The 25,831-nt window shown below is 43.8% G+C and overlaps 1 protein-coding gene across 2 annotated transcripts; it reads left to right on the plus strand.

The window, feature by feature from the left end:
- The first annotated feature begins 1,906 nt into the window (after positions 1-1,906).
- On the plus strand, positions 1,907-24,437 carry TEF (TEF transcription factor, PAR bZIP family member). Of its 2 annotated transcripts, XM_030959399.1 has the most exons (5): positions 1,907-2,218; positions 12,539-12,865; positions 14,340-14,560; positions 15,199-15,410; positions 17,329-24,437. In XM_030959399.1, exons 1-5 carry the CDS (start codon positions 2,116-2,118, stop codon positions 17,348-17,350), a joined length of 885 nt encoding a protein of 294 aa, XP_030815259.1. In that variant the 5' UTR covers positions 1,907-2,115; the 3' UTR covers positions 17,351-24,437. The 2 variants fall into 2 exon arrangements, with proteins under 2 accessions (XP_030815259.1, XP_030815260.1); XM_030959400.1 differs by having other exon boundaries at positions 15,199-24,437.
- The last annotated feature ends 1,394 nt before the right edge of the window (positions 24,438-25,831 follow it).

Raw genomic sequence — 25,831 nt, forward strand, 5'->3', positions numbered from 1 at the left:
TTCTGATTTCCTGGGCCTTGAAGACAGGGTGGTGTTGATGCTTCCAGCTAGTGATGTTACCCAAGCTCTTCTGGTGGGCAGGAACTCACTGTTCTGGGATTCTGAATCAAGAGGGACATGCAGTATTGGTAGGAGACTTTGTGGACACGGCAAACACCAGATGAGATGTTTATCTTACCACTTTCAGATCTCTAGACAAAAATTAGAGATGTCCATTGCAGGCTAATAATTCAAACTGCTAAGAGACGATTTAGATGATCTTCAAGGTACTTTCCAACCCAAACAATTTCATGACTCTATGAATTTTCTCTGAATTAATGTCTTCATTTTCTGAAGCCATAAATGACAGTCAGCTGCTGCAGCAGTGGCTGTGAAGTTCTTGGGTCCCTCCAGACATGTGGTCAGATGTTCGTTCAGCTTTCATAACAAGTTTGAGCCTGGGACAAAATCAGGGGGTCCAGCTGCACCTGGCACTGGACAGCTACCATGTTCCCAGTGACTTTCCCATGCCAGCCAGTGATAAGAAGCAAAACTAGGCATATATGACAGTAGCTGTCCCAAACATCAATGATGAATGGACTGGAAGATTTCAGGAGAGGACATGGATCCCCTGGCTGGCAGGCTGTGCTCCAGGAAAGAGAAATGTGATGTAGTCTCTTGCTCACAGGAGCCAGAATGCACTGACCATTTGCAGACTCTGCTGGCTCCAGCTTTGGGTGGGTGGAGAACACTGTAACAGCCCAGGGTTAGTATGGTACTGTTCTCCCTGAATGGCTTCACCACCGATGGTTATGACTGGCTCAAAATCTGAAGAGGTTGTATCATAATTACAAATTCTACTAAACTAACTATTTTGTGATTTCTGAACCTGATTAGATTGGGATCTAGATCACAAGTCTTCTCCAGCTAAACTCAAATTCTCAACTACCCAACCTGGCTAGGTAATTCCTTCTTTTTGGTTTTTACTGGGTTAAATCAAATGCATTTCCTTATGCCTGATTTTGCTGGGCTGTGTCCAATTGCTGTGGCTCACAGACCAGTGTAGGAATACCTGGTTTCTACCAACCCACACTGGCACTCTAAGGCTGAGCCTGGCAAAACAGACAGGAACAAACAGAAATAAAGGCACTTATGTTGAAGTACCCCACTCAGCAAAATAAAAGACCACAGCACATGTAAGATGCTTCTTCTCACACCAGATTCTGAAAAAGAGGATCAGATCTTTATTCTTCTGTCTCCAGTCCTTTTCTCCATGCTAAAAATTTCACTGACAGGAGAAGAGGGGCTTTGTGTGCTCATGATCTTACTTAACCAGCTGTTACCAGGGTATTTGCAGGGTTCATGAACTCTCTTCCTGTATAGCAGTGCTCTAAGAGGAGGCTGTTTGCTTCCTGATAAAATTCTGTGGCACTTCAGAAGAAAAATCCTATATTTTAGGGATGATGCACACTTTATAAGAAAGAAACCTTGTGCTATTATTAATATTAACTTAGGAGGGACATGCAGTAATTGTTGCATCACATAAAAATAATGTCACTATCTTCATCTCAGCGGAAAAAGTTAGCAGGCAGATGCAGACAGCATGTGTATCTCCCTGTAACAGCCTGCACAGCTTGGAGCTCCTCAGAGCCTCCCAAGAACGTGCCAGAGGATCCCTCTCCTGCTGTGTTTGCAGCCAACATGTATCCCTAACAGCACACACTTGCTTTTTTTCCCCTTCAGACACATGTATTTGTTATAACACCTTGGGAAGGAAAAGGGTGCTGCCTTTCCAAAGTTAGATAACTGGCCCAGTTCTTTGCTGCCGGATTGGCTGGGAGAGGCCCTGTAAAACCACGCTGGCCAGGCGCCCAGCCCAGCCCTGCAAGGCTGCAAGCTATTTCCACAATTGGCCACTTCAGAGTGGGAGAGGGGGAGGTGAAGACAGCCGGGCAAGCTGCATCTCTGCCAGGCTGCTTCCCATTCTCCTTGTTTTTTCTGAGCCAGAGCAGTTCGGCACACCCGCTCCGGGTGCCTCCGAGCCCATCTCGCAACGCCCAGGATAGTGGGGTGTGAGGTTGGTGGCCAGACACCTGGCCCTCCCTTAGCTCTGCTGGCACAGTCCCAGGACAGGACATGTCAAGCTGCAACACCCCTGGGGGCCCCACTGCCCTGGACTTTCCGGAAGTCCTGAAGTCCCTACTGGAGTATTCCTTGCCCTGGACCAACAAGATGACAGGTAGGATTGAGGAAATATGTGCTGGGGGCTCTGTTTTGATTTCTCCATCCCCTCCTTCAGTTGCAAGGTGAGAAAGGGGCAGATCTTGTTTGCTGCAAGCCCTTCCAGGGTGTGTTTCCTCCAAGTGTCCAAGCCAGACAGGGAGTTCTGGCACTGTGCATGTTGTGCAGCTAGGAGGAAAAACGGTGGCAATGGATTGATTATAAAATCATGCTGAGCTCCTGATCCTTTTAATCTCTGTGCTCAGCTACTTCTTGGAAACCCTCAAAGATTCAGGCACAGAAAAGGCTTGGGCACTAATGTTCATGCTCATATAGAAGCAACTTCCAGGATTGCCATTTGTTGTTGTCCTATGGTTAATAACCACGAAGTCTCCAGACACTGTCTTTTCCCAGACTCAGACTGCCCAGAGAGCCCAGCCTGCATGGGGCAGGCTGATTGTGCAAACTTTGATAATTGTTTATCAGTTAAAAGATGGGATAGAGAACATAGCAAATGCTGCATTTTCTTTGCAAGAGCACTTCTGTACTCCTAGGCTTTCTTACTCTCCGTGCAACATCCTAGAAAACAAATGGGAAGGACCCAGGAGGTTATTTACTTTGGGCTTTTGCTGTGCTGAACGCTTTGCTCATGCTGCACTTACGGCTTTGCTAATGCTGGGTCTGCTCCAAGCACCCATCACACAGCTTGAGTACTCTCTGGTTTTGGATAGGATGCCACACACCCTTGACAAGCTGCTTTTTGGTTGTTGCGTTTTAACATTTGCTGCACAGCGCTGGGGAGGTGTATGGGAACACCTCAGCACAACAAGCCTATGTCTGGGCATAAGTGAGTTGAGCTCACAGAAACAAACATGCATGGAGCTTGCTCTTCTCTAGGAAGTTGCTACCAGGACATCCAGGCAGCTCTGCAGTGTTGAGGGGCGGCAGAACCCAGGAGCAGAAAAGCCAGACACACAGTGTGGAGAGGGACCCTGCTCTCACTCCAGGGTCAATGGGAGAAAAGGCTGCTCCTGTGACAGTAAAGCTTTCATGTAAGGAAAGACACCTGCCCACACCTGCTGTAATACAGTGAGCCCTATGGCACAGGCACAGCTCCCTGTGGAAAAGGGAAACCGGGCAAGGGGAACTGCCCCACCCCTAAGGGGCTCATTTTGTCACATTGCTCTGCTGCTGCCTCCTGTGAGCTCTCTCTCTCTCTTTTCTTTGCTGAGACTGCCCACTAAGAGGTGTGTTTACATACCACAAGTATGAAGTGCCACTTTTTGTGTGGACCACAGCATGTTTTCCCAGTTGATAGTACCTAGGTAGAAAGTGGCAATGCCTGGGAGGAGGCAGTAACAGCCAAGGGCAGCTCATGTGGTGCACAGCCTTGCTGTGGCTAAGCTGTTTGGCTGCTTTTCTGAGATCTCTGCTCTCCACAGCCAAGTGGATTCAATTAATCCAAGGGAGGAGTGCTGGCAAGACCTATCTGTTTAGAGTAGGGGGTAGAGGAGAGATCAATGATTTCGAGAGAGAATAATTTAGTCTTAACTGAATGTGACTTATTTGGCAGCTGAGAGTGCTGTTTTGTGGCAGCTTTCTTCCTCAGCTCCAGGACCACCCTGCCTTTCCGCATCACTTCCCGTAGTCCTCAGAACTGTCTTTATTATGCTGCCTCCCTCTCCAGACCAGCATTCCCATCATGACCCTCTTCCCACAGAGCTCAGTTCTCTCCTTCTGGGTCTCCATACTTGGACAGCACTCATCTGGATTTGCTAGTTCTCAGGCCTGTCTCTGAAATTCTCTATTCTGCTATTCAAACCTCCCAGCTGGGCTCACTGTACATCTCTCCCTCACACCCTGTGCCCAGCAGTGAGCTGCTTATCACTTGCCTCCCTCCCTGCTGCACCCCAGAACTGGGCTGTTCTGTATCATCTGGCCCTGACAAGACTCCCAGCAGCAACCGCCAAGGCTGCTGCATTCCTCTCCTCACATCTCATTGTCCTCCACTCTTCCTGCTCAGCTGCAGAGTGAAAGCAAATGTAAAAATCCCAGGCAGATCCCAGCTTAAGCAAGAAGGTAAAGCTTGTGGTACAGTGCCTGCTTTATGTTGGCAATTGCTTTGAACACCTAATCCCCAGAGGCAGTGAGGAAAAGCTCTCAGGGCAGCCTCCCTCCTAGCTGGCAGGGCAGTGCTAATGCTGGAGCAGGGTGATGTGAGAAGCAACCCACAGGAATGTTCCTCAGGAACTCCCTCCCTCCCTCCTGCCTTTGGGAAGAGCAGCTAACGCTGTGTAGTCTAGATCCTTTCCAAGGAAAGTCACAACTCACAGTGGTGCAGAACAAAACTTAGTACAATGGAGCATGGTGGAAATGTTCTGGAGGAAGAAAGTGGTCAGTCTAAAGGGAAAAGCCCTGGAGGAAAAGCTGCTGAGTGGCTTTAATAACCTCCCTTCAAACAGACATTACCCAGCAAAGCAGCTGCCATTGAGCTCCACAGGGGTGATGTATGCAGACCCTGTTCCTTGAAGGAGTGTTGTACAGTACTGAAGCACAGCACCATCCTTGGGGGCCACCAGCATTGACAACAATGGAACAAAGTGACCATGAGAGCCACAACTGAATGGAAAGCCTGCAGCCTGCCCCACTTTGGCTGCATCTACTTGCCTAAAAGCTGCTCCTTTGTGACCTCACTTGGTTGTGTTCTTTATCTACCACCTATCAGTAGCTGTTTCCTAGACAAAAGCACCACTTCGGGCTTGCTGCCCCTTGCCAAGCTGTGTGTGCTGCCTCTTTCGTGTGTGGTCTGACATCTGTGTCTCATTACCCTCTGTGAAGTGGCATCTCCCTTTCACACATGTGTCTTTTCTTCCCGCCAGCTGAGCTTGGCAAGGCGGGGAGAGTCCATGGAGGGCACGTAGCAGCCCTGGAGCACACTGGGCAGCGGAGCATGACCTGCTCTGCCGGCTTCTTGCAACTGGATTTATCAACCTTGATAAACGATGCATTAACCTGCGCCGTTGCAGCCTATCCTAACAGGTTGTCCTTTTCCAAGCTTCCCGTGGGGCAGCATGTGCGCACGAGTTGCATCGGGAGTCCCGCCCATTCTCAAATTGGACCTCCCAGCCCACGCAAGAGAAGTAGCTGCTGGGTAGGGCAGCTCCACATCTGCCCGGGTTGGGTGGAGATGGCCTCTGGTCCTCATTGCAGTAAGACAACGGAGAAAAACACCTACCCTGTGTGACTTCACATTCCATTCATTTTCCAGGGGCATGTGGAGAAGAGTTTAGACCTGATTTCGGTTTGTTGGTTTTGGCTTTTTTTTTTTTTGTCACAAAGACCATCAGGGTTTATTAGTAAGGGTCAGGAAAAATCGTGCCTTGCCAGTTAAATTAAATGTCTGAGGTTTGTGGCAGGGAAGTTCAACCAAGCAGATGCCCAAGTGCCTACCTGAGACGAAGATGTCTTTTTTTCCGCTGGCACGTATGGGAATGCCTCTGCTCTCGCGGCTGTGTTGGATGCAGATGGGCCGATCGAAGCGGAGCACACCCCTCCCTTTCCCGTAGGTTCGCTGCAGCCCGTCCTGCCGAGGGAACAGCAGCCGCGGCTGACAGGAGAAGCCTGTGGCTGCAGCATGACACTTCAGCGAATTTATTCATTTATGGGAGAGGCTCCTCAGTATCCACCTGTGCTCTCGGGAACGAACTTGGCAATATTTGCTCCCTTCGTGTGTTCAGCAGCTTAAATCCCAGCACGGCATCCTTGCTGCTAGAACAAGGGAGCCGCTTGGAGAATCACAGGAATTTCTTGTGATCATGACAATTTGGAAAGGCGGCCTCTCCTCCCTTCCCCCAGCAGCCCGCCCATGCCAGTACTGCAGTGAAGTCCCTCTCCCTGCCCATGTTATGTAGGGCACGCCGCTGCGGGCATCGTGTGGGACGGAGGGAGATTAAATCCAGGGCACGCGCGAAAGATGATTTCGGGATCCTAAATGAGGATACGCAAGGGCGGGCTAGAGCGCTGGCGCCGGGACAGGGCGGGGAGGGGGTTCGCAGGCGTCGCGCTGCCGGGAAGGCCCTCAGGGCCGCCCGCTCGGCCGCGGCCCCCTCAGGCACTGCCGGGCGCGCGGAGGCGCAGGAGGCGCGCGGCCTCCCCCCGCCTCCTCCGCCCTCCTGACGGTGACGCAGGGCCCGCGGGAGGAGCGGGAGGGGGCGGGACTCCGAATGCTAATGAGCTCCGTTGAGGCCCCGCCCCTGCACGTGCCCTGGCGGGCGGGGGACGCGTGCCCGCGCCGGCCGCGGGGAGGGCAGGGCGGGGAAGGCGGGGCCTGTCCGCGCGGGGCCACCCCCCTCGGGGGGCACGGGCCAATCCCGGAGCGCGGAGAGGTCGGGCCGGGGCGGGGCCGCCGGAGCTCATGAATACTGAAGCACGCGCCGGGCGTCAGCCGGCTGCGCCTGCGCCGTTCGCTCCGCGCTTCGCCGCTGCTGCCGCCGCCGGGTCCCGGGGAGCCGCCGCAGCCCCGCGCCGCCGGTGACCGCTGACAGCCCGCCCGCCCGCGGGGAGTATGCCCGGCCGCGCCGCGCACCAGGAGGCGGCGGCGGCGGCGGGAGGACCAGAGCCCACTGCAGCCGGGGGAGCGCGGGGGCCGCCGCGCAGCAGGAGCGGCGGGGCCTGGCGGGCGCGTTCCCGCTGGTGCTGAAGAAGCTGATGGAGAACCCGCCGCGGGAGGCGCGCCTGGGTGAGCGCGGGGGCGCGCGCGGGGGCAGCGGGAGCGCGCGGCGCCCCCCGGTTATCCGGCCCCACCGCCCCCTTCCCGCCCCGTGGCTCGGAGGGCGGGACCCGCCGGGTCACGGCGGGACTGGCCGCGGGGGGAGCACCCGCGGGAGAGGCCGCACGCCCCGGCCCTCTCCCTCCGCCCCGTCCCTCCCTCCCTCCCTCCGCCCCCTGGCCGGCCGAGCCAAGAGTCGGGAGCACGGGATCGCTCCCCGCCTCCCGGGGATCGCCCTCTCCGGAGCGTGTAGGTGCCTGCGCTGGGCAGAACCGAACGCTGCGGGAGCGAGGGGTGGGCAGGAGCCGAGACGCGCCACTCTGGTTTTAGTCCCTCGGCTCTCCGCAGCCTCCCCCGCCTGTAGACGCGTAGCTGGGAGCAGCAGTGACAAGGTTTCCAGGCTTGCTTGACCTTAATTGCTGGGACGTTGCCCGATGACACGAGTAAACAGCGGATCCCCTCAGATTAGGTTCGGTGATAATCCATAAGGGTATGAGTGACTGCCCGCACATGCAGTCCTGCATGGGCTGGAGCTGCCTCTCTGCCACTGCTGATGTGGACAGCAGCTGTGTAAATATCAGGGCTAGTGCTTGTAGTCTTCGGTGCTCATGGCACACTTTCTTTTTTCTTGGCTTTTCTTTTGTTTCTTTTTTTTTTCCCTTCTCATCTGGCAGTATTTTTGCCTTTCTGAGTATCGGTTTCATTTCGAGGAAGGCTCACTATTATCTGCACTGCTGTAATGCCCAGTGTACTGGTGTATAATAAAAGAAGTCCTTACACTTATGAATTTTGAGGTTAAAAATAATTTTTTGGGACAGTAGACAACATCCAGGGTAAACCACGGCATAAGCAAGGTTGTCAAGATTGTTGCCAGTGAGGATCCTACCTACCTTGCGTGTCTAATATTGCACAATACCCTGTAAATCCATTTTTTGATTCTGGAGACTATCTTCTTCTCCTTTCTGCTAAAAAAAAAAAGTCAGCTTGTGGTAAAGGTTTTAGTTATGTTGCTATGGTGCAGGATGCTGCAGCACACAGAATCTTGAATCTACAAAATAATGGGATTTCTTAAGATATTTCTGCACCCAGTCCTTTTTAAAGACATTAGTGCCAGCAGGAGCAATTTCAGCTCATGTATGGTTGCTGATAGGGATTTAGTGACTTTGTCTTGGGGCTGATTTTTGTGTTCAGAATCATGTGATGTGGCCTATGGAGATGTAAAATTCTGAAATGAATATGATTGTGAGATAGTGCATTTTTCTAAAATTAGAAACATTTGATACTAGATTGATTAATACATGACCCCATTCCAGCTCGTGAAGGTGCTCAGCTGAAGCTTGCTAGTGAGTCCATTTCATCTTGATTATCCCTCTCCATTCATGGTCTGATAAAGTTCAGGTTGTTCTTGTTCTTAAAATTTCTCCATAGATTTCCTTAGTTCACCTTGTTCTGTTTCACTTCACACTTTGTGGAACTTGTTGCTCTGTGTTTATTTTGGTCTCTGATACTTCTCTTGTTAGTATATTCAAGACAAAAGAAAGAATCCCTTCATTTTCAGCAGGTAGTTATTCCTAGTTTACAAAAGGCTTGTCAGTAGATCTGTGACTCAATTGACTTCAGAGGGTCCTTGATCATTTTCTGTTCTTTTAATTGTGATACACTCAAAATGTTAAAAAAACACTCATTCACTTAATCCAGTGGTGCACTTTCAGCAAACTTTCTGAGAAAAGACCCTGTGCTTTTGTCTGGAATGCCTATTGACAAAAACAGTTTTCTGTCTTACTCTGTAAGGAATTGTATCAGCTAGCTGCAGTGTCTGTCCATTTGTAGTCTCTGCAAGCTACCTGTGGGTTTTCCAACTGCTGTGGGTAATTTGACTACCCACTCAAAGCAAGCAGCTTTCTGGTCCTCCTGAGCAGCAGAGGAGCGAGGTCAGCCAGTTCCAGCAGAATGCCATCCCCTTGAGTGCCCTGCCATGGACCAGGTACAGCTCACCAGCCTTGCTAGGAGTTGGAAGGATTAAATAAATAAAAATAATGATATTTTTATAAAAAAGGGGAAAGTCCCGTGGGTTAAGGGAAGGCAATTATTATTCTGGAGCAGAAGTGTAGGTCTCTTCCATTAGTAAGGAGCTGCTGCATACTGTCCAAAGGACGCCTTAATCACCAGTTGCATGCTACTGTGGCAGGAGAAATGCCTCAGCAAACATCACAGCAATGGACACTGGGGATAGGGAACCCTGCAACCTGCCTTGCTCCATCCTCACAAGTGGGACTAAAGATTTATGGAGCAATCAGCCCATATATATATAGTGGTTTCATATAATTTGACAATATTTTTTTGGTGAACAAGAGGAAGTTTGTCAAATAAGTATTTGTTCTGTTTGTGGCTGGGCTAGCTCTTGACAGCATGGTGGCCAAAATCTTTTGGTTGGTTTTTGGTTTAGTTGGTTTTTGGTTTTGAGGAAAAGCCAGGACAGGGAATAAAGCTCTTTTCATACTGCTGCTTTTTGTTAAAACAGCAGTATTTCCAACAGTTCAGTAACTGAAATGGTCCACTTAAGTCACTGAGCATAAACTGGTGTCCTCACTGTTGACAGCAAATGTAGAGCCCAGTTAATAGGTCACAGTAGCAGAATGAGGGGGCTAAATCGGACATGAGCCATCATCTGCAGAAGTACAGTCCAGATTTATCAGGGTGACCTTGAATCACTGCAAATGGAGCCTCTTAGGATACTGCAGCTCTGCTGTCAGGTAATACCTGTTTACACTATAAATATCTTAAGAGAATTAATCTTTCAGGTCTCTGTGCTGAGGTAGGCAGAAAGTTCCCCCTCAAGATGCAAGAAGTTAATTAGTGTTTCATTAGATGTTGTGCACCCAAGCAGGATGTTGTGTGGCAGAAATAAAGATTAAATGAATAGAAAGAAAGCCTGTGGGGAAACATCAGTGCAAAAATGATCATACAAAGGTTTTTACCATGTTATGTATCGTCTTTGAAACAGATGAGCTCCCAATGTGTGTTAATTTCTGCTGTTTTATTTCAGTTACTGTTAGAAGTGAGGGAGGAGAGAGAGACAGCACAGTTAAACAAAGACAGCACTGGGGGCCCAGTACTTGCTGAGTTGTCAGCTTGTAGCAAAAGGACAAAAAATTTCAGATACTTTTCTCACGTGGAGGAAGCATCTAATCTGGTGTGAGCCAGGGACAATCACAAGAGGAAATTGGAGGAACCACAGTTTTTCCAGGTTACTGCAGGACAGCAGGGTGATCATGCACATCCAAAAGGCATTAAAAGATCTGAGAAGAGCCACATATGCCAGTAGTGTAGTCTTTTTAGCATCTACCTTCTGAAAAATATTTTTATGCCTTACATGCAGTCTAACAATCAATTATTTTTCCTTCTCTTGGAGGTGTCCTATTAGATGTTACAAAACAAAAGCACTATTAAAACTGGCATAACTTATAATGGTGTACTGTTGTTTTCAAGAGTTAAGAAATTTTTTTCTTTTTAGTTGACATTTTGACTTGATATTGTACAAGTTTTTTATCATGCTAATTAAAAATAGTTATTTACAAATAATTCATTGTTGTTGCTTGGATTTGTTTTGGTGCTATGTTTATTAGGATATCATCCACAACATCCAATGCAAATCTGGGTTTGCTTGTGCTGGGCACTATGAAATGTTGGGGAGTACACAATCTCTATTCACAGGTGAAATGTTGGTTCCCATTTGGTGGGGTGTGCTCCAGTAGTGAGGGAAATCCTCCTTATTTATGGAGTAGATGCTGTTTCTTTACTGGCTTCAAGTAGGAGCTGTTTAGAAGCATTCTGGTTGTTGACACCATTACTTTTAACCTGCATGTTTGCTTTGTCCAAGCAAAGGGTAGGAAAGTTGCAAAACTCCCCATGAAACGGAGTTTATAGCAGGAACAGGAGCTGGAAGATGGTGATTTGGAGGGAGCAGAGTGAAGTGGCAAGGAGAAGGCCAAAAGCTACAAGGTGATATTACCAAAGCTTAGGTCCAGGAGCCACTGGTCTGAATTCAGTGTATCCTTTATGTACTTGCTCTTGATCCCAAGCTGGTGGCTGGTGAATACTTTCTCAGCTGCTTGGTTTAAAATCAGTATCTTCTTTTGTATAAAATATTCAGAATAGGGTAGATAATTTACTTTGTATGGCAGCACTGTTCTTTAAGCCATAAAAAGCTCTTTCAGCCTCAGATCCACACCAGCTAAGGCAACAGCGGAAGGAATGCCACTTTTATCAGAATAGGTTTTATATAAATAGGCTTTTCTGATTTAGAGCTGAGTTTCACCCCCACTTCCACCCCCGATAAAGAAAAATGCTCCTTTAGCATGTTGTAGCCAGTCTAGAAAACCCTAATGCCAAAGATTGGTGCATTTTATTGGCCTAATCTCTCTTAATACTGGAGATCCAAACTGGTCCAGTATATGTCCTTGGAGTCCCTGTTCTATTGAACTGAGTATTTGTTGGCTTCCATGGTAATGCTCAGTTTGCAGGTGATGAGGGTACAGCTGGTGACTGTCCCTTCCTTTTGACAGCAGTGCTGGCTCAGTGCTGGCTGTACTAGCACTGCTTCTGGAATGCTTCCTTCACTGCTGATAGAACTGCATGGCTGCATGGAGAACTGGATCAGGAAAATGACTTGGATTTTTAATTTTTTTTTTTGCCAGCTTATTTTTATCTCTTAAATTATGTAATTATTCCATAACTTGAGTTTTCTGCTTGGATTCTGTCCCAGACAATTGTTAAGATTCAGTAGCTATGGGGAACATAGAAACAGCCATTTTTCTGTAATATGTGCACTGTAGCACAGTAAATGGAGAAAAACTCATCAGTCTCTTGTGACTTGGGGGTGTGATGTGGGAGTATGCCTTATTAGACATCTCCCCAAAGAGTGAAAATTGTATGTAGGTACTCTGAGCTATCTATAGTGAGCAGCACTTGGAGCTATTGCTTTCTGTGGACATGCTGAGTCATTTCAGAGAGAAATGCTTCTAAAATGCTGAACAATAAGCATCCAGGTCTCTGGTGTCCTGTGGACCTTCTGACTAATTTTCAAATGTAATCTGAAAACCTATATTCCTCTCCCATTTGTATTTAAATTATTGTTCTGCACCTTCCTTCTTTGTGCATAGAATAAGGTACTCTGCTTCCTCAGAATTTTCTTGATGGTTTCCCATGTAATCCTGCTTAGGGACACTCACTTTCGTTGTCTTCTGAGATGGGTATGTGAAACCCAGGCTGTGTTGCAGTGACTGGTTAATGAGGTCCATGCAGCACTGGTTAACAAGCTCCATGCACCTTGGTAAGCTATCAGCAAAGATGCTGCTCTGCAGGGCTGCTCAGCTGCCTGCGGCCCAGCCATCATAGGGGTTAGAGCCTTCCATACAGAAATGTTCCTTTTCAACATCTGGTTTTCCAGATCATGTCATGAGGCAGAACCATGAGCTTCTGGAATTTCCTTTCATGGGGATTTTGTTGTACTCTTAAACCTTGAGTCCCTCCTGTGTTTCAGCTTTTACAGTGACCTACTTGTATTTTCAGATAAAGAGAAGGAGAAAATAAAGCTTGAAGAAGATGAGGCAGCAGCTGCCAGCACTATGGCAGTCTCTGCTTCCCTCATGCCACCCATTTGGGACAAAACTATTCCCTATGATGGCGAGTCTTTCCACCTGGAGTACATGGATCTAGATGAGTTCCTGCTGGAGAATGGAATTCCTTCCAGCCCTACTCACCTGGATTTGAACCAGAATCCACTCTTGCCTGTGGCTGAGCTGGAAGGGAAGGAATCTGCCAGTGCTTCCACTGGTTCTCCTGCATCATCCTCTTCCACTGCAGTGTACCAGCAATCTGAAGCAGCCTCCAGCACAGGTACATGGAATAATATGGGGCTCTGAGGGGCTTCTGTTGTTCTCGTATTAAAAGGTGTCTCTGTAGATCCAAGAGGAGATATACTAACCTGTCAGTGTTTGCTGTGGCAGGTTAAACAGTTAAACATGCTCAATGTAGAGCCTTAGTTCATGTGTCAATTCATGAAGATGCTACCTCTCCTTTTCTTTCCCTCTTCCCATCCTATAAAAAATGAATGTCTATCAATGTGCAGTCTGTTTGTCTATCAGTGTGCAGTCTATTTTGCTTTTGAAATTATAAGAGCTGAAATAGCAACATAAAGTATTTGCTTTCTTGGTATTGCTAATATAGTAACAAGCTGGACAAGTTGAGAAAATACTTTCTCAGGTTATTTTACAGCAGATTTGATAGCTTGTCACAAGTCATTTTTACCACCTTGGTCTGCTTGGGTGAACTTATGTGAACTTAATGTACCTCAAATAACAATGTTAAATAGAAAAACAATGAATCTTTATTGTGGTAGCCTGGGAAATGTGAAGACAGACACTCGGAAAAGGTGTTTTAATGATGCAGTTTGATGTTCTGTGGTGCTTTGAAGTGGGAATGGAGGAACAAACAAACAAAACTGTGCTTAAATGGTACTAGGAAACTTCATTTGTACTTTGGAGATCTTCTCTATTAAAGAATTCAGCTGCTCAGTTTGCCCTAGATTTGGAGTTTAAACATGATAGCCATCACAGTACTATTTTATGAGCAAGCTTTAAAGAAAGCATTTTGCTTTGGACCTCTTTTGTGAATCTGTGGGAAAGATAGGATGGAACTCCTTCCATAAGTTACAGGGTGTGGCTTTTTTCTAGGTGGTATATGCAAAGCTTACTTATTGATCACTACTGCACATGGCAGGGACATGCAGTTTTGCAACTCATGTATATGAAGTTTTGTAAACAATAGATTAATGTGATAAAGCTCATATGAACACTACCAGTGTCAGACTTCTCTGTTGGGGCATTTATTTCCATGTGGAAAATAAGAAGAATACTGTAGCATTTGTAGCAAATCCTCCTTTGTTTAGTCAGTTGTTTGGAAGTCTGCTTGTCTGACCTTTGAAGGTCCCAGGGACTGGGGTCTTTGGGCAGACTTGTTTCTGTAAGGATTTGTATGGTACAAAACTCAGGGTGATAGAAGTTTCTCCCTTCCTACTGCTGCTAAAGGTGCTTTTTATGTGTGCAAAGCATGTAAATTTTGCCAAGGAAGTATTAACTCCTGTCCTGCATCTGTCTACTCATGTCTTATTCTGGCATATGCTGCTAGAGTTCTATTACAGACTGGACTGTGAACTCTTTCTCTGTACCAACAGCAGTACAGCGCCCACCACACCTCAGGGAAGCACCAACTAATTCTGTTAGATATTTCTCACCACAGGGCAATAAAGTTGACTTCTTTGTGGTTCTCTTAATCCTGCTGAATATATTGTAATTTCTTCTGTTGTTGCCAGAATCCCCACCACAAAATGAGAGAAATACACCCAGCCCCATTGATCCTGACTGCGTAGAAGTTGAGGTGAATTTCAACCCTGACCCTGCTGATTTAGTGCTGTCCAGTGTGCCTGGTGGTGAGCTCTTCAATCCTCGCAAACACAAGTTTACTGAAGAGGACCTGAAACCACAACCTATGATTAAAAAAGCCAAGAAGGTTTTTGTCCCAGATGAGCAAAAGGTAACAGATTTATTACTGCAAACTCTTCTAGGCCTTGATAAAAGTTTCTGACTCTTTGTCCAAACACTTTGACATACAGAGCTGGTGCAGTTTACCTACATGATTGGTCAGAAGCACTGCCAAGAATAGAATTGGCAAGCCAGCTGCTGTGCTTGCTGGTTTGCAGGTTTTGGTATCATGAGCTAATTACTGGCAAGGAGCAACTGATTGTGCTATACACAGAAATTAGAAGAGCTATCAAGTCAAATCCTCATCACCTGCACTTTTGACGGCCATTGTCTGTATTTGCCCAGTATTGTGTCTAATCTGGATTTAAACAACCCAGACAACAGAACAGGTGGTTTTATGTAAAAGTTCACTCCTGAACTGGAACTAAGTAAAGGAAACATTTCAGTTGGACAGCTTCTTAATACCCAAGTCTCTAAATCTCTTTAGTTCTAGCAAACCACTTGGTTAATCCTAAAAGAAGACTTGTGTAAAGATAAAATCTTAGAGTACTGCGTGGTCTCCATTTTGATGTCCGAGCCCTGCAAACCTATGGAGGAGATTCCTCAATAGAGCAGTCAGTGTGAATATCATTATACAATAAAGAGGTGTCTCCAAAACACTTGTCAGTTTGGCATCTTTTTTTATTACAGGATGAAAAATACTGGACAAGGCGAAAGAAGAACAATGTGGCAGCAAAGCGTTCCCGTGACGCCCGGCGATTAAAGGAGAATCAGATCACAATTCGGGCAGCCTTTCTTGAGAAAGAAAACACAGCCCTGAGGACGGAGGTGGCAGAGCTGCGCAAGGAAGTGGGACGATGCAAGAACATTGTTTCTAAATACGAGACCAGATACGGACCCTTGTAAGCACACCCTTTTCCTTGTTAGGGCTTTTGTTTTAGCCTCTTAGACTTCTCAGCCTTCTGTAGAGACTCCCAGAAATAAAGTTTATGGAGGCTTTGCCATTTTGCATCTACACTAAAAAGAAATCAACAAAACACAAACATACCCTGTTTCTGTTGGCACAACTCGTTCAGGCCCTTTCCTGATCATTCTGTTGTCCATAATCTTGGTGTCCATATTTAGAACCTTGTTTTCAACACCAATAGAACATTTTCTGATGTCATACAGTTGAACAGATTCACCTGTCTGGAGGAATAAATGTGGATCCCTCCAGACTGGAGAGAGCTTTTGCTATCTGTTCTAACCTTCATTTTTAAGTGGAGAAAGAGCCTAGGAGATTCTCCTCTCCTCTCTCTCTCTCTTTTTTTTTCCTTTATGTTTAATTTTCAAACTCTTGCTCTTTTCTCCTCTCCATTCCACCTCCCCCTCCCAGTAAAAGTGTAAAACATAATTTTAGAATATAAGTAGATGTTGCTGGGCAGCATCATGAAATTGTTTCCTCTCCCATTCAGAGGCACTAGAAAGTATCTGTTGTATAGATCTCTGTTCCTGCTGAAGAGGAATAGGAGAACCTTTAGGACAGGAAGACAGGAAAACATTCAATCTCTTGTAAAAACAGAAGTATTGCAAGGTTAATCTATGAATGTTATACAGAATGGAGTCAGTGCAGTTTAGATTACAATACTGTCTAAATGTCTTGATAGGTTCTAATCCTGGATAACTTGCAGAAACCAAGGAGAGAGAATAGTGAATCACTCGCTTTATATATGTGGACAAAGTAATTTGATGTGGGTTCTAGACTGTGTTTCTACCACCACCCCTCCTTTTTTTCCTTAGGGGATCTTCCCTCTTGAACTGCTGATAAAGCAGCATGTTGCACTTAACTGAGAAGGGAGATTTAGAAAAAGAGGTCTGGCTGATTAGGCTGAACCTCGAGTCCCAGCTGTTAAAAAATGGCCAGCACCTTAGGCTTTGAAAGAAGGGGCTTTTTTAAAGAAGTAAACAAGCCACTGTTATTTTACTGCACCTTACCTGTTGTGCAAGAGATTGAGAAAGAGTTTTGGTCCTTTGCCTCGTGAACACACTATGGGATAAGCTACACCCACTATAAACGCGAACAGTTTACCTCACTGTCTCCTGTGTAGCAGTATATCTGGTCTCTCCATGCTTGCTGGTTCTATCTCCAGCATGTTTCCTGATAGAAAATTAGCACACAAGACTTGCCCTCTGGGAAGTAATCCATTCTCAGCACCAAGCACTGCTTCAACAATATATGGTGTTAAAAGAAAAAAATACACTGTGTGTGATGTTGAGACCTTCTACATGACCTACAACTGCAAGAAGTAGAAGCTTTACCAGAAGTATATGTCTAGAAGTCCTCTTAACAAGAGAAGCTGTCTTAAGAGAGTGGCTGTGTCAGAACTCTTAGGCTATACTTCCTGGGATAATATTTATATTAAGGAGTAAATGTGGGATGGTGATGTTGCGGGTAGTTGCAGTTCCTCTATTAAAATCTGAAAATACATTAGAAAAGCATTAGGGCTTATTTTCTATGCTAAAGACTAGCTTGTCTTTAAACATAATGTGGAAATTATGAGTTTAGAGCAATTTTGTGTTGAATTCTTAAGGAAGTGGAGAAGCAGGCTAATCCACAATACCTAATGTATGCTTTGAACTATTCCCCCCCCCCCCACTGTTACGCTCTTAATTTGACTAGAGTGGCTCTTGATGCAGTGTTGGTCTAATTTCTTTGAAACATACTAAAAATTGTCACCCTTTCAGCAGGGGTTTTTTCTTTCACAGGGTGGTTTGTGGTGGTGATGGTGGGAAGTATGTTATAAATAAATTGTCACACTAAACACTTTGCTTTGTTTAAAGTGACTTATCTGATTCCGAGTGATGCAACTTTAAAGACTTTTAAAAACAAAGAAACTAAAAAGCACACATGAATCGCCAGTCTTCAGAGTGAGCAGTGAAATCTGTGAGGTGTCCCAACACAAACAACTGATGATGACCCTGCCTGCCTCCTTGCCTGCAAGTACCCCATCTGACTACCCAGGGCTGGGCATGATGAAAAGTGCAAAGTCTCCTTAATTCTGTATATGGCTTTCTTATCTGTCTTTCTCACTGTAACTATGAACTACAATAAGCTTACCTACTGGGGTTTTGTCAAGACACTCAAAGTTCATGTCTCAAAGTCTGTTGACAGCCTGTGTGAATGGTGACTCTTCGTTTTGGCACTCAAGTGGAACAAGAGAGGGAGTTTTAAATGAAAGTGTCATATATAAAGAACTGCTATATTTTAAGACTCTTTTCCCTGCAGTATAATGAATTTTATTTAATACTGCAGCTCACTTCTGGTACAGTGTAGCGTATTGTGGAGTACTGTGAGTGCAGAACTAAAGACACCGGGAAGACGGCAGCCCGTAATGTGTGAGACTTCAGTGCAGAAGATTACAGCAGATGTACTGAAATAATCCAGAAAGCACCACAGTGTGCCATACAGAGAGTAATAAACCTCTATCAAATGACCCACTTGATAATAAACCACGTCGGTGGCTTTCCTGCTCCACAGCTACACTGCTGTAACCTGCCTTTTCCTTTAGTTCATTTATGAGGCTCACTTTCTTTTATGGTATCTTGCTGAAAAAGGATCTATTCTTCTGCTAACGACTTAGCAGTCATGGAAAAGGTGCTATTCTGAGCTGCTGATCTCCAAGTCTTTTGGCAGTCTGAAACTACCGAATGAGTATTAGCTCCAGGAAAACAATGGCTGTTAGTTGCCATATTACCATTTTCTGTCTCTTGACTGCAGGACAACTGTGGTGCTGAAGGTGGAACAGCCAATGATATCCCACAGTTACAATGGGCAGCTTAAGAGTGAGGACCCTTGTGCTCATGTGGGAGGGTAGATGAAAGCTTGGATGGATTGCAGAGATGTTTATTGTGTTTAGAAGATGGAGGAAGTAGGTGGAAGTTCCGTTGTAAGAATTTCATCAGCATAACAAGAATCTGCTCTTATATTAAGGGGAGCTTGAGAGCTAAATCTGTGTGGGAAGAGCAAGAGTAGTTACTTTCTAGGAAAGGAGTACAGGGCCATGCTTGTAGCCAAAATTGAGCTTGTAAGACAGGAGTGTGTTCATGCCTGGAGATTAATGAATAGCATACACCTCAAAAAAAAACCAACCTTGAAAGCTTTCTGAAGCACAAGTGCCAAAATTATAAGGCATGACTAGTTACCAGCATAGCTCAGTGCTATAATATTGAACAATTATTTTGACTTTGTGTTTACCCAAGAGATTCTACCCCTAATTTCAGAGCAGAAATACAAAGAGAAAAATATGAGAAGCAGCAGCTAATATTGTAAGCTTAATTAAAAAAAAATCAAAAGCAAGGATTCATAACCTGTGTTTGACAGCATAAGCTTTGTACAGAGCTTATATATTAAATGTAGTTTTTGACCTATCATTTTTAATGGACAATGTACTGAAGTAAAGAAAGTGTTTTTAATTTTTTGCCAGTTACCAAAGTATACCTATGAGTGTATTATTATAAAGCTCTGAGATAATCTTGGGATTTTTTTATCAAATCGATAAATATCTTAGTTCCATGTTGCTGATATGGCAGCATATATCTCTACCTGTATTGAGTACTGCTGATTTGGACTGATATTTTTGGTATGTACTGGTTTTTGCTTTATTTTGATGATAAAAGCCCAAACCATAGATTAAGAAAAACAAACCAGCAAGAAAACAAACAACCATGACAGCATGTAAATGTAGCAACTTTTTTCATTTATAATTTCTAAATTTTCAGTTAGCCCTGGCTGTTCTTAAATGTCATGCTTCCTGTTTAAATCACAAAGCCAAAAGCTAAATAGCTGGGCAAAGAAGTTGCTTCATTTGGATCCTACTGTGCTTAGGAATATCTTTTAAATACTTACATATTGTATACAGGATTTGGTTTTGCAGTATGTCATGACATTTTAACAGCAAAATATTCAGTCAATGAGATTAGCATGTGCAATTCTATTGTTTTATTTCTGTTATCTTAAAAGCTTACACAGTGGAAACTAACAGTGAATGTTCATTAGATCTTTCTTTCACAGAAGACTGTTAGCAAACATTTGTGCTTCCCTGTAGGACAATGCAGATTTGCACAATCTGTGATTTATATGTCTACGGGTTGCAAAACTGGAAAATTGCACTTTAGGGTGAGTGCAGCTCAACTTTTGTAGCTGGAGAATTTGGTGTTGTTGTTACTAAGAAGCAGTATCTTTAAAGATAGATGAGAGGGTAGTAACTATTTAAAGGAGTGCAGATATAGCCAGACAGAAAATACTGTGCAATGCTGAACTCCTTTCTCAGTTTTTGCAGTCTCAGGAAGTTAAGTTTATTGCTCCAGAGCTCTCTGCTCCTCTCGGAATGATTCGCTCTATCATTTTGTTTCTTTGACTAGGATGACAATCCTATCTGTAAGTGATAACTTGGGTATATTTTCTTAGTGATCATAAGAAGATAAATATTCTTTTAGCTCAATTTGAATATTAAAATATGCTGAATTGACACTATTAGGGTTTGAAGTTCTCTAGCCTTGGAACATACTCTGTAGAGGCCATAAGTTTGCCTGATGCCAACCTACCCCATTCCACAAAGGGACCATCTCCAAGGGGAGAGAATAAAGGGCATGTGCACCTTTCAGCATCACTGCAGGGATTGCCAGGAAAGAGAGCAGTTCATGACAACTGTACTTTCATTAGGAAGAAGATTGACACCACATGGCCATTTCATAGTACTAACTTTGAAAATATGTAAACTGTGGATGAAATTTGTGGACAATGAGTGTTGTTTTACTCTACAGAAGACAGCAGCTATGAATAAATAATGTGCAATTTTTAATACAGTATTGCTTTCATACATGATGATCTAATCTACGTATAGTGGGTTTGTGTCTAAAAATTCCAAGAAGCTTAATCTTTCACCTGTTGCCAAGATCTGCTCCCACTGAAGCTGGTAACAAAGATCTCATTAACTGCCACAGGAAAAGGTCTTTACTCTTATGTGGTTATTGTAAAGTTTTAGCAAGTGCTGGAGTCATGGGTGTCTTTGCTTTCCTCTGAAGCATTCTGTGCTGGGATCAGGTGGATACATCTCAGATTGCAGGTGTAGTGTTGCTAAACTGGTCTTGATAGTTTTGATATTCAGATAATCTGAACTCTGCTTTTTTTTTTTGGTCCTCCATGGACAGTGAAAAAGTAGTGTATTATAAACTTGTGTTGGAGGAGAAATGTTTTCGGGTTGTTTGGTTTTTTGCTAAGCGTCTTTTTGCAGTAACATTTTATGTCTTTTCTGACAATTCTCCATTTCCTTGCTGTGCTGTTTGAATGCCCAAGGTGTTCTAACTAGAAATCACTTTCAGCATTATCTGCAGGCCTGCTACTAATTGTACCAAATCAATTTTTCAAGTTGGGAGGTGCAGTGGAAGCCCAGCAGCTTTGGGAATGCTGTAATAAAACCACTTATGCAGATTTTTTTTTTTTTTTGTAGATAGCAAAAAATAATGGACCTGCACAGAGGAGAATATTGCTGCTTCAGTATTGTAAGCCACCTGAGCATAAAAGGGCTTTGTTCCTTGTGATCAGGTGCTTTCATTTCTAGTGAGAGGAAGGTATCTCAGACCTTTGTAAAATCCAGATAGGCTTTTGTTCACCCTTCTAGTTTTAGCTGCTAAGCACAAGATGAGAAATGCAAATTTATCTTAGTGCATAAATCTCATATTTTTGGCAACATACACCTAAATCCATAAAGAGCAAAATCATTTGTTAGTGCTAGCATTGTACCTTTGCAGCACTGCCAGACTCAGACTGGCTTTCTAGATATTCAGATAATTACTCTGGTCTGTATATCTGCCACTGTAACATGGTGAAGATATATAAACTCACAGTTGAAGACTGGGAGAAAGGTAGAAAGAATAAGCTTAACTAAATATCTGTGAGATGCTAATTGAGAAATTACAGTGATTTAACTCATCATCATGCAAATTGGCATACGGATGTAATTTGTTAGTTTGATAGTCTGCTATCCCTCACGAGTCACTTTTGGAATGCAAACTTCTTGAAGTTCAGACATCTACAGGGAGAAAGGAATCCTTTGAGTAGATACATACATAGATATAGATACTTGGCAAGGAGAGCAAAGAATGAAAGAGGAAGAGGAGAGTAGTGCAAGAGTCTGACCTGAATGAAACTGCTAAAACTGACTCACTGTTTACAATTTTAGGCCAATTTGGATCCCCTCAGTTTAGCATCGTACTGAAGATAAGTAATTATTTAGGTCTTGGGAATCTCCTTGTCTTGGTCCTACTTCCACAGTCCAGAAAGAAGTGAAACAAATATACAGATAGAGAGAAGAGTTACTGCAGAAAGGCATGAAAAAATAGCTGTTGCTTCAACTAAGTGTGCTGTTGTGCTGGGACTTGACCTGCCAATGTGACGTGGTCAGTGCTGTCTCATGAGGAAACTACTATCTGAGGCCCCAATCTTTTAAGGCCTCAATTCTGCTGTCATTTCTGCATGGGAAGAGCCCTATATCTATAGAGAACCATGTGGACTTCACAGGATCTGTTATTGAATGTGAAGCTCTGCCCAGGCAGTCAGCTGCAGAATTGTGTCCTTAACACACTGTCCAGTTGTAGTTATAGGGCTGTTGATATTAAGTGTAATCTGGGTGCCTGTTATATAGCCAAAACCCTTGTTACTTCATTTTCCTAACTAAGGCATGAGCAGAAGCCCTTTGCTGTACAACATCTGTAAAAAACTTTAAAATGTACTTCACATACGTCTAGTAAATTAAGGCATGTGATTTTGGTCTGTGGGTCTCAACAAACCTTGCTCGTGTACCTGCCTGAATGTTTTCCTAGATCTGCAGCTCCGTTTCAGTGAGAAGGGATGGTGGGATTTGGTCTCTCCAGGGGGCACAATAGCAGCTCTCACCTGTCCCACTGCGGTGACCGCTTGCTACTGGCCAGGATCAGGGATGGATGCATCCTCTGCACTTTTATGTGAAGTTGTCTGAAATATGGTGATTAACATAATTATTGGAATACTGTATTTTGTATAACTTAGAACATGTAAATACACTTCTAAAACTAATCTGTTCTATGAAGTAATAAATAAGTGCTTCCATTGTAATATCTGAATATTGTTAATGCTTCATGTAGCTTGATTTGGGATTATTTCTTTCCTAGAGAACTACAGAAATCAAAACAAAGATTGATGTTGTGGAATTCTAGTCTAGTTGTGATGCTTTCTATCAACAAAAAATGTTTTAAAAATAATAATGAGCTACTTAAGCAGAGAAACTAAGATTTTGAGGGAACTGATTCTCTTCCAGTCTTTCTTTAACAGTAGTCACTGATTACATTCATAATTCTACTCTTCCCATCCTGTTAGCTGGACAGTTGATTTGTTTGTGAGTAGCATTTGGAAAGCAGCAATATTAAATTATTTGTAAACTTCAGTGACTGAGGAAAACTAAAGCTGGGTGGTTTTTGTTGGGTGTGTTTTTTTAACTATTCTCTCTTTTGGCTCAAACAGATCTGTCTCCACCCTTCAGCCAGACTGCAGCAAGTTGCAGTGCAACAGTGAGTGACTGTTACTGAAGCTCATTTGTGACTTAGATAGTCTACATCTTTATTAGTTCCATTATGTACACAGATGACACAGGTTTCCTGTTGTGGTGTGCAGAGAGAAAGTGATTAATGACTTGTGCTTTTGCTGAGTACATGTTCACTGGATGCTGCACAGCTGGACCTTTCATCAGATTTCATGGCCTTTTCTATCTTGTGTTAAAAAGAAAAAAAGTAGAAAACGGTGGAGTAAGAATCATAAGTAGTCTGCTAGGAAATCTGAACGCTTGGGTTTTGAGGAGGAGGTGAGATTAATCCATCAGCCTTCATGTAAAGAGATTAACCTGTGATGACACTTTCTCCAGCCATCATGTAACTTTGTCTTTAATGCTGTACTGGAGCAGTCTCTTCTCTGGTAACAGCTGTGTCTGCAGTGTTCCATAAATGACAAAGCCACATCTTTTGTAGTGGGCAGAGACAATGGCATCTCTTTTTATTTTCTTCTATTTTCTTTCCTCCTCTCTGTGTCTCTAGGCTGTAAAATAGCTATGAAACAGCTAAGCAAATGTGCAAGTTATTCTGAAAACTCTGTTCTTGTTAAGCTTTTTCACACATACAGTTTTTAACTGAATAATTTGAGGGAACTCCTATCTGCTATATTTGGCCTGAAATTTGTTGCCTCTTGGATAAAAGTATTTTTTTGTCTTCAGATGTGACACTGATCTGTCCCATTCATTCAGTGGGATGGATGATAAATCTGCACAGTATTTATATAAGATACAAATCTGATCTTAGTTTTACTGTGTGTTAAGTTGTTTAATCTCTTGGATGTCTACTCCTTGAGGTTGTCTATATAATTCCTGTATATGTAGCTGCTTTCTGAAGCAGTCCATCAAGAGCATTTGAGATCATCCTGACTGAAAAATTCCATAGAAGTGAAAGTGATAATAAAGCTTGTGAAGTAGCTGGGTAAAACTGTATTGCCATAAATGGTTTTATTTATATATGGATCTTCTGTCCCAAACTGCTTATTTTGTACATAAACCTAAACACTCCTGGCAGCTGATGGGTGAAAATAAAGGTGCTTAAACAGCAATCTAATGAGGAAAGGGCATTTCACTATTACAGAGTTGGTATTATTTTATATTTCCATTTATTACACTTTTTTAAATGTATAAACCACAGATTTGAATTCTCAAAGTCTTCAGCTTGGATTTTGTGAGTAGTTTAAATCCTCTCACCTCTCTGCTCGTAACTGGTTTTTAAGAAAAGAAAAGCTTTTGTTTAAAATGTAAAATTTTGACTGTATTAAATTCTGTTAGTACCCTTCCTTTTTAAGAAATAAAATGTATATTCCACTATGCTGAGATCCAGTAATTTTGTTCTCTAGATAACATACTGTGTGGTGTACAGCTCCACTGCCAGCATTACACCTGCAGTTTGCAGTGAAGTTGGTAGACACTAAAGTTGGTAGACACTAAAGCAGCTGATCACCTTTTGGCAGCAAGTTCTTGCTGTGCATTTCCCATGTGTTAAATGTGGTTGGTAACAGGTGTACAGTTCCCTGCTTTTATTTTCTGGATTAACTGATTTCAAAAGCATTACAAGGTTTTGTGTTTGTCCGGCAATGACTCTTTGTTGAACTCTCAGGTAGGGGGAAAAATCTGAGAACAAGTCAGCCACAGACACTTGGACCGTGCTTTGTTACGTTGGGGCTGAAAATATCCACAGAGTAATCAGAATTTTACTTTTTTTTTCATGGGAAGAAGTAAGGTTCTGAATAAGTAAGTTTTTTTCCATGAGGACAGCTTTCTCTGTACCTTTCTATGCTTTTTTTTTTTTAACTAAATCTTGGTTGGTTGGTTGATTTGTTGAGGGATTTGGTTGGTTTGTTGTTTTTTTCATTGGTGGTTGGGTTTCTTTGTTTTTGTTTTCCAAAAGCTGGTAATTGAAGATCAACCTGGTATGAAATTTATGTTTTCTATATATTCACTGCATCTCACACGTGCTTTCAAGGTAGACAAGATCACTGGTGCTTCAGTATAATCTCTAGATAAACTGCAGTAAGGATCTCTGTTGGATCTTCACTTTTGTAAAAGGTATCTTGGATGATTAGTGATGGAGGGTGGTAGCAAGGAACAAACAAACTGTCAGTGAGTTGTTTTTATCTGGCTGTCTTCCAGAGAAATCCATAGCACGATTAGTGACCCAGGCAATTTGTTTATGAAAGCAGAAACCTTTCCTCTTTAGAGGGAGGGGCCTGACCTATACTACATACCAAAGGCCAAGGACTTGACATGGCCAAGCCAAGGATTTGTCCTAGAAACTGAGTGGATGCAAGGCTGTGCTAGATGTATCCTTCTGGTGTTACATGGCCTTAACAGAGAGGAGGATATTTGGCATTTTTTCCCTGTTGGGATATCAGCTGGCAGCAGCACCAATGTTTGTTACACTGCCTTCTTTTCAGGGAGCTTGAATGTTCTCTTGGGTGGGTGGGGAGTAAGTTTATAAATGTACTAACTCTGCACATTATATTACTAGTTCCCTTTGGGGAATGTTGCAGCTATTAGTGATCTGAAATATGACAACTGCTTACTCAGCCTTCTTTCTGTTGTGTTTTGGGAAGATCTGCTGATCTTGGGACTTTAGATACATTGGTTCTCATTTTTGCTCCTGCTGGCTACACCAGATCCACTTCTGATCCACCAGAAGATCAGAAAGGATCTGTCTCCAGTTGGGTCTGTAGCACTCTGAA

The sequence above is a fragment of the Camarhynchus parvulus genome, chromosome 1A (assembly GCF_901933205.1).
Source record: "Camarhynchus parvulus chromosome 1A, STF_HiC, whole genome shotgun sequence".
Classification (NCBI taxonomy): domain Eukaryota; kingdom Metazoa; phylum Chordata; class Aves; order Passeriformes; family Thraupidae; genus Camarhynchus; species Camarhynchus parvulus.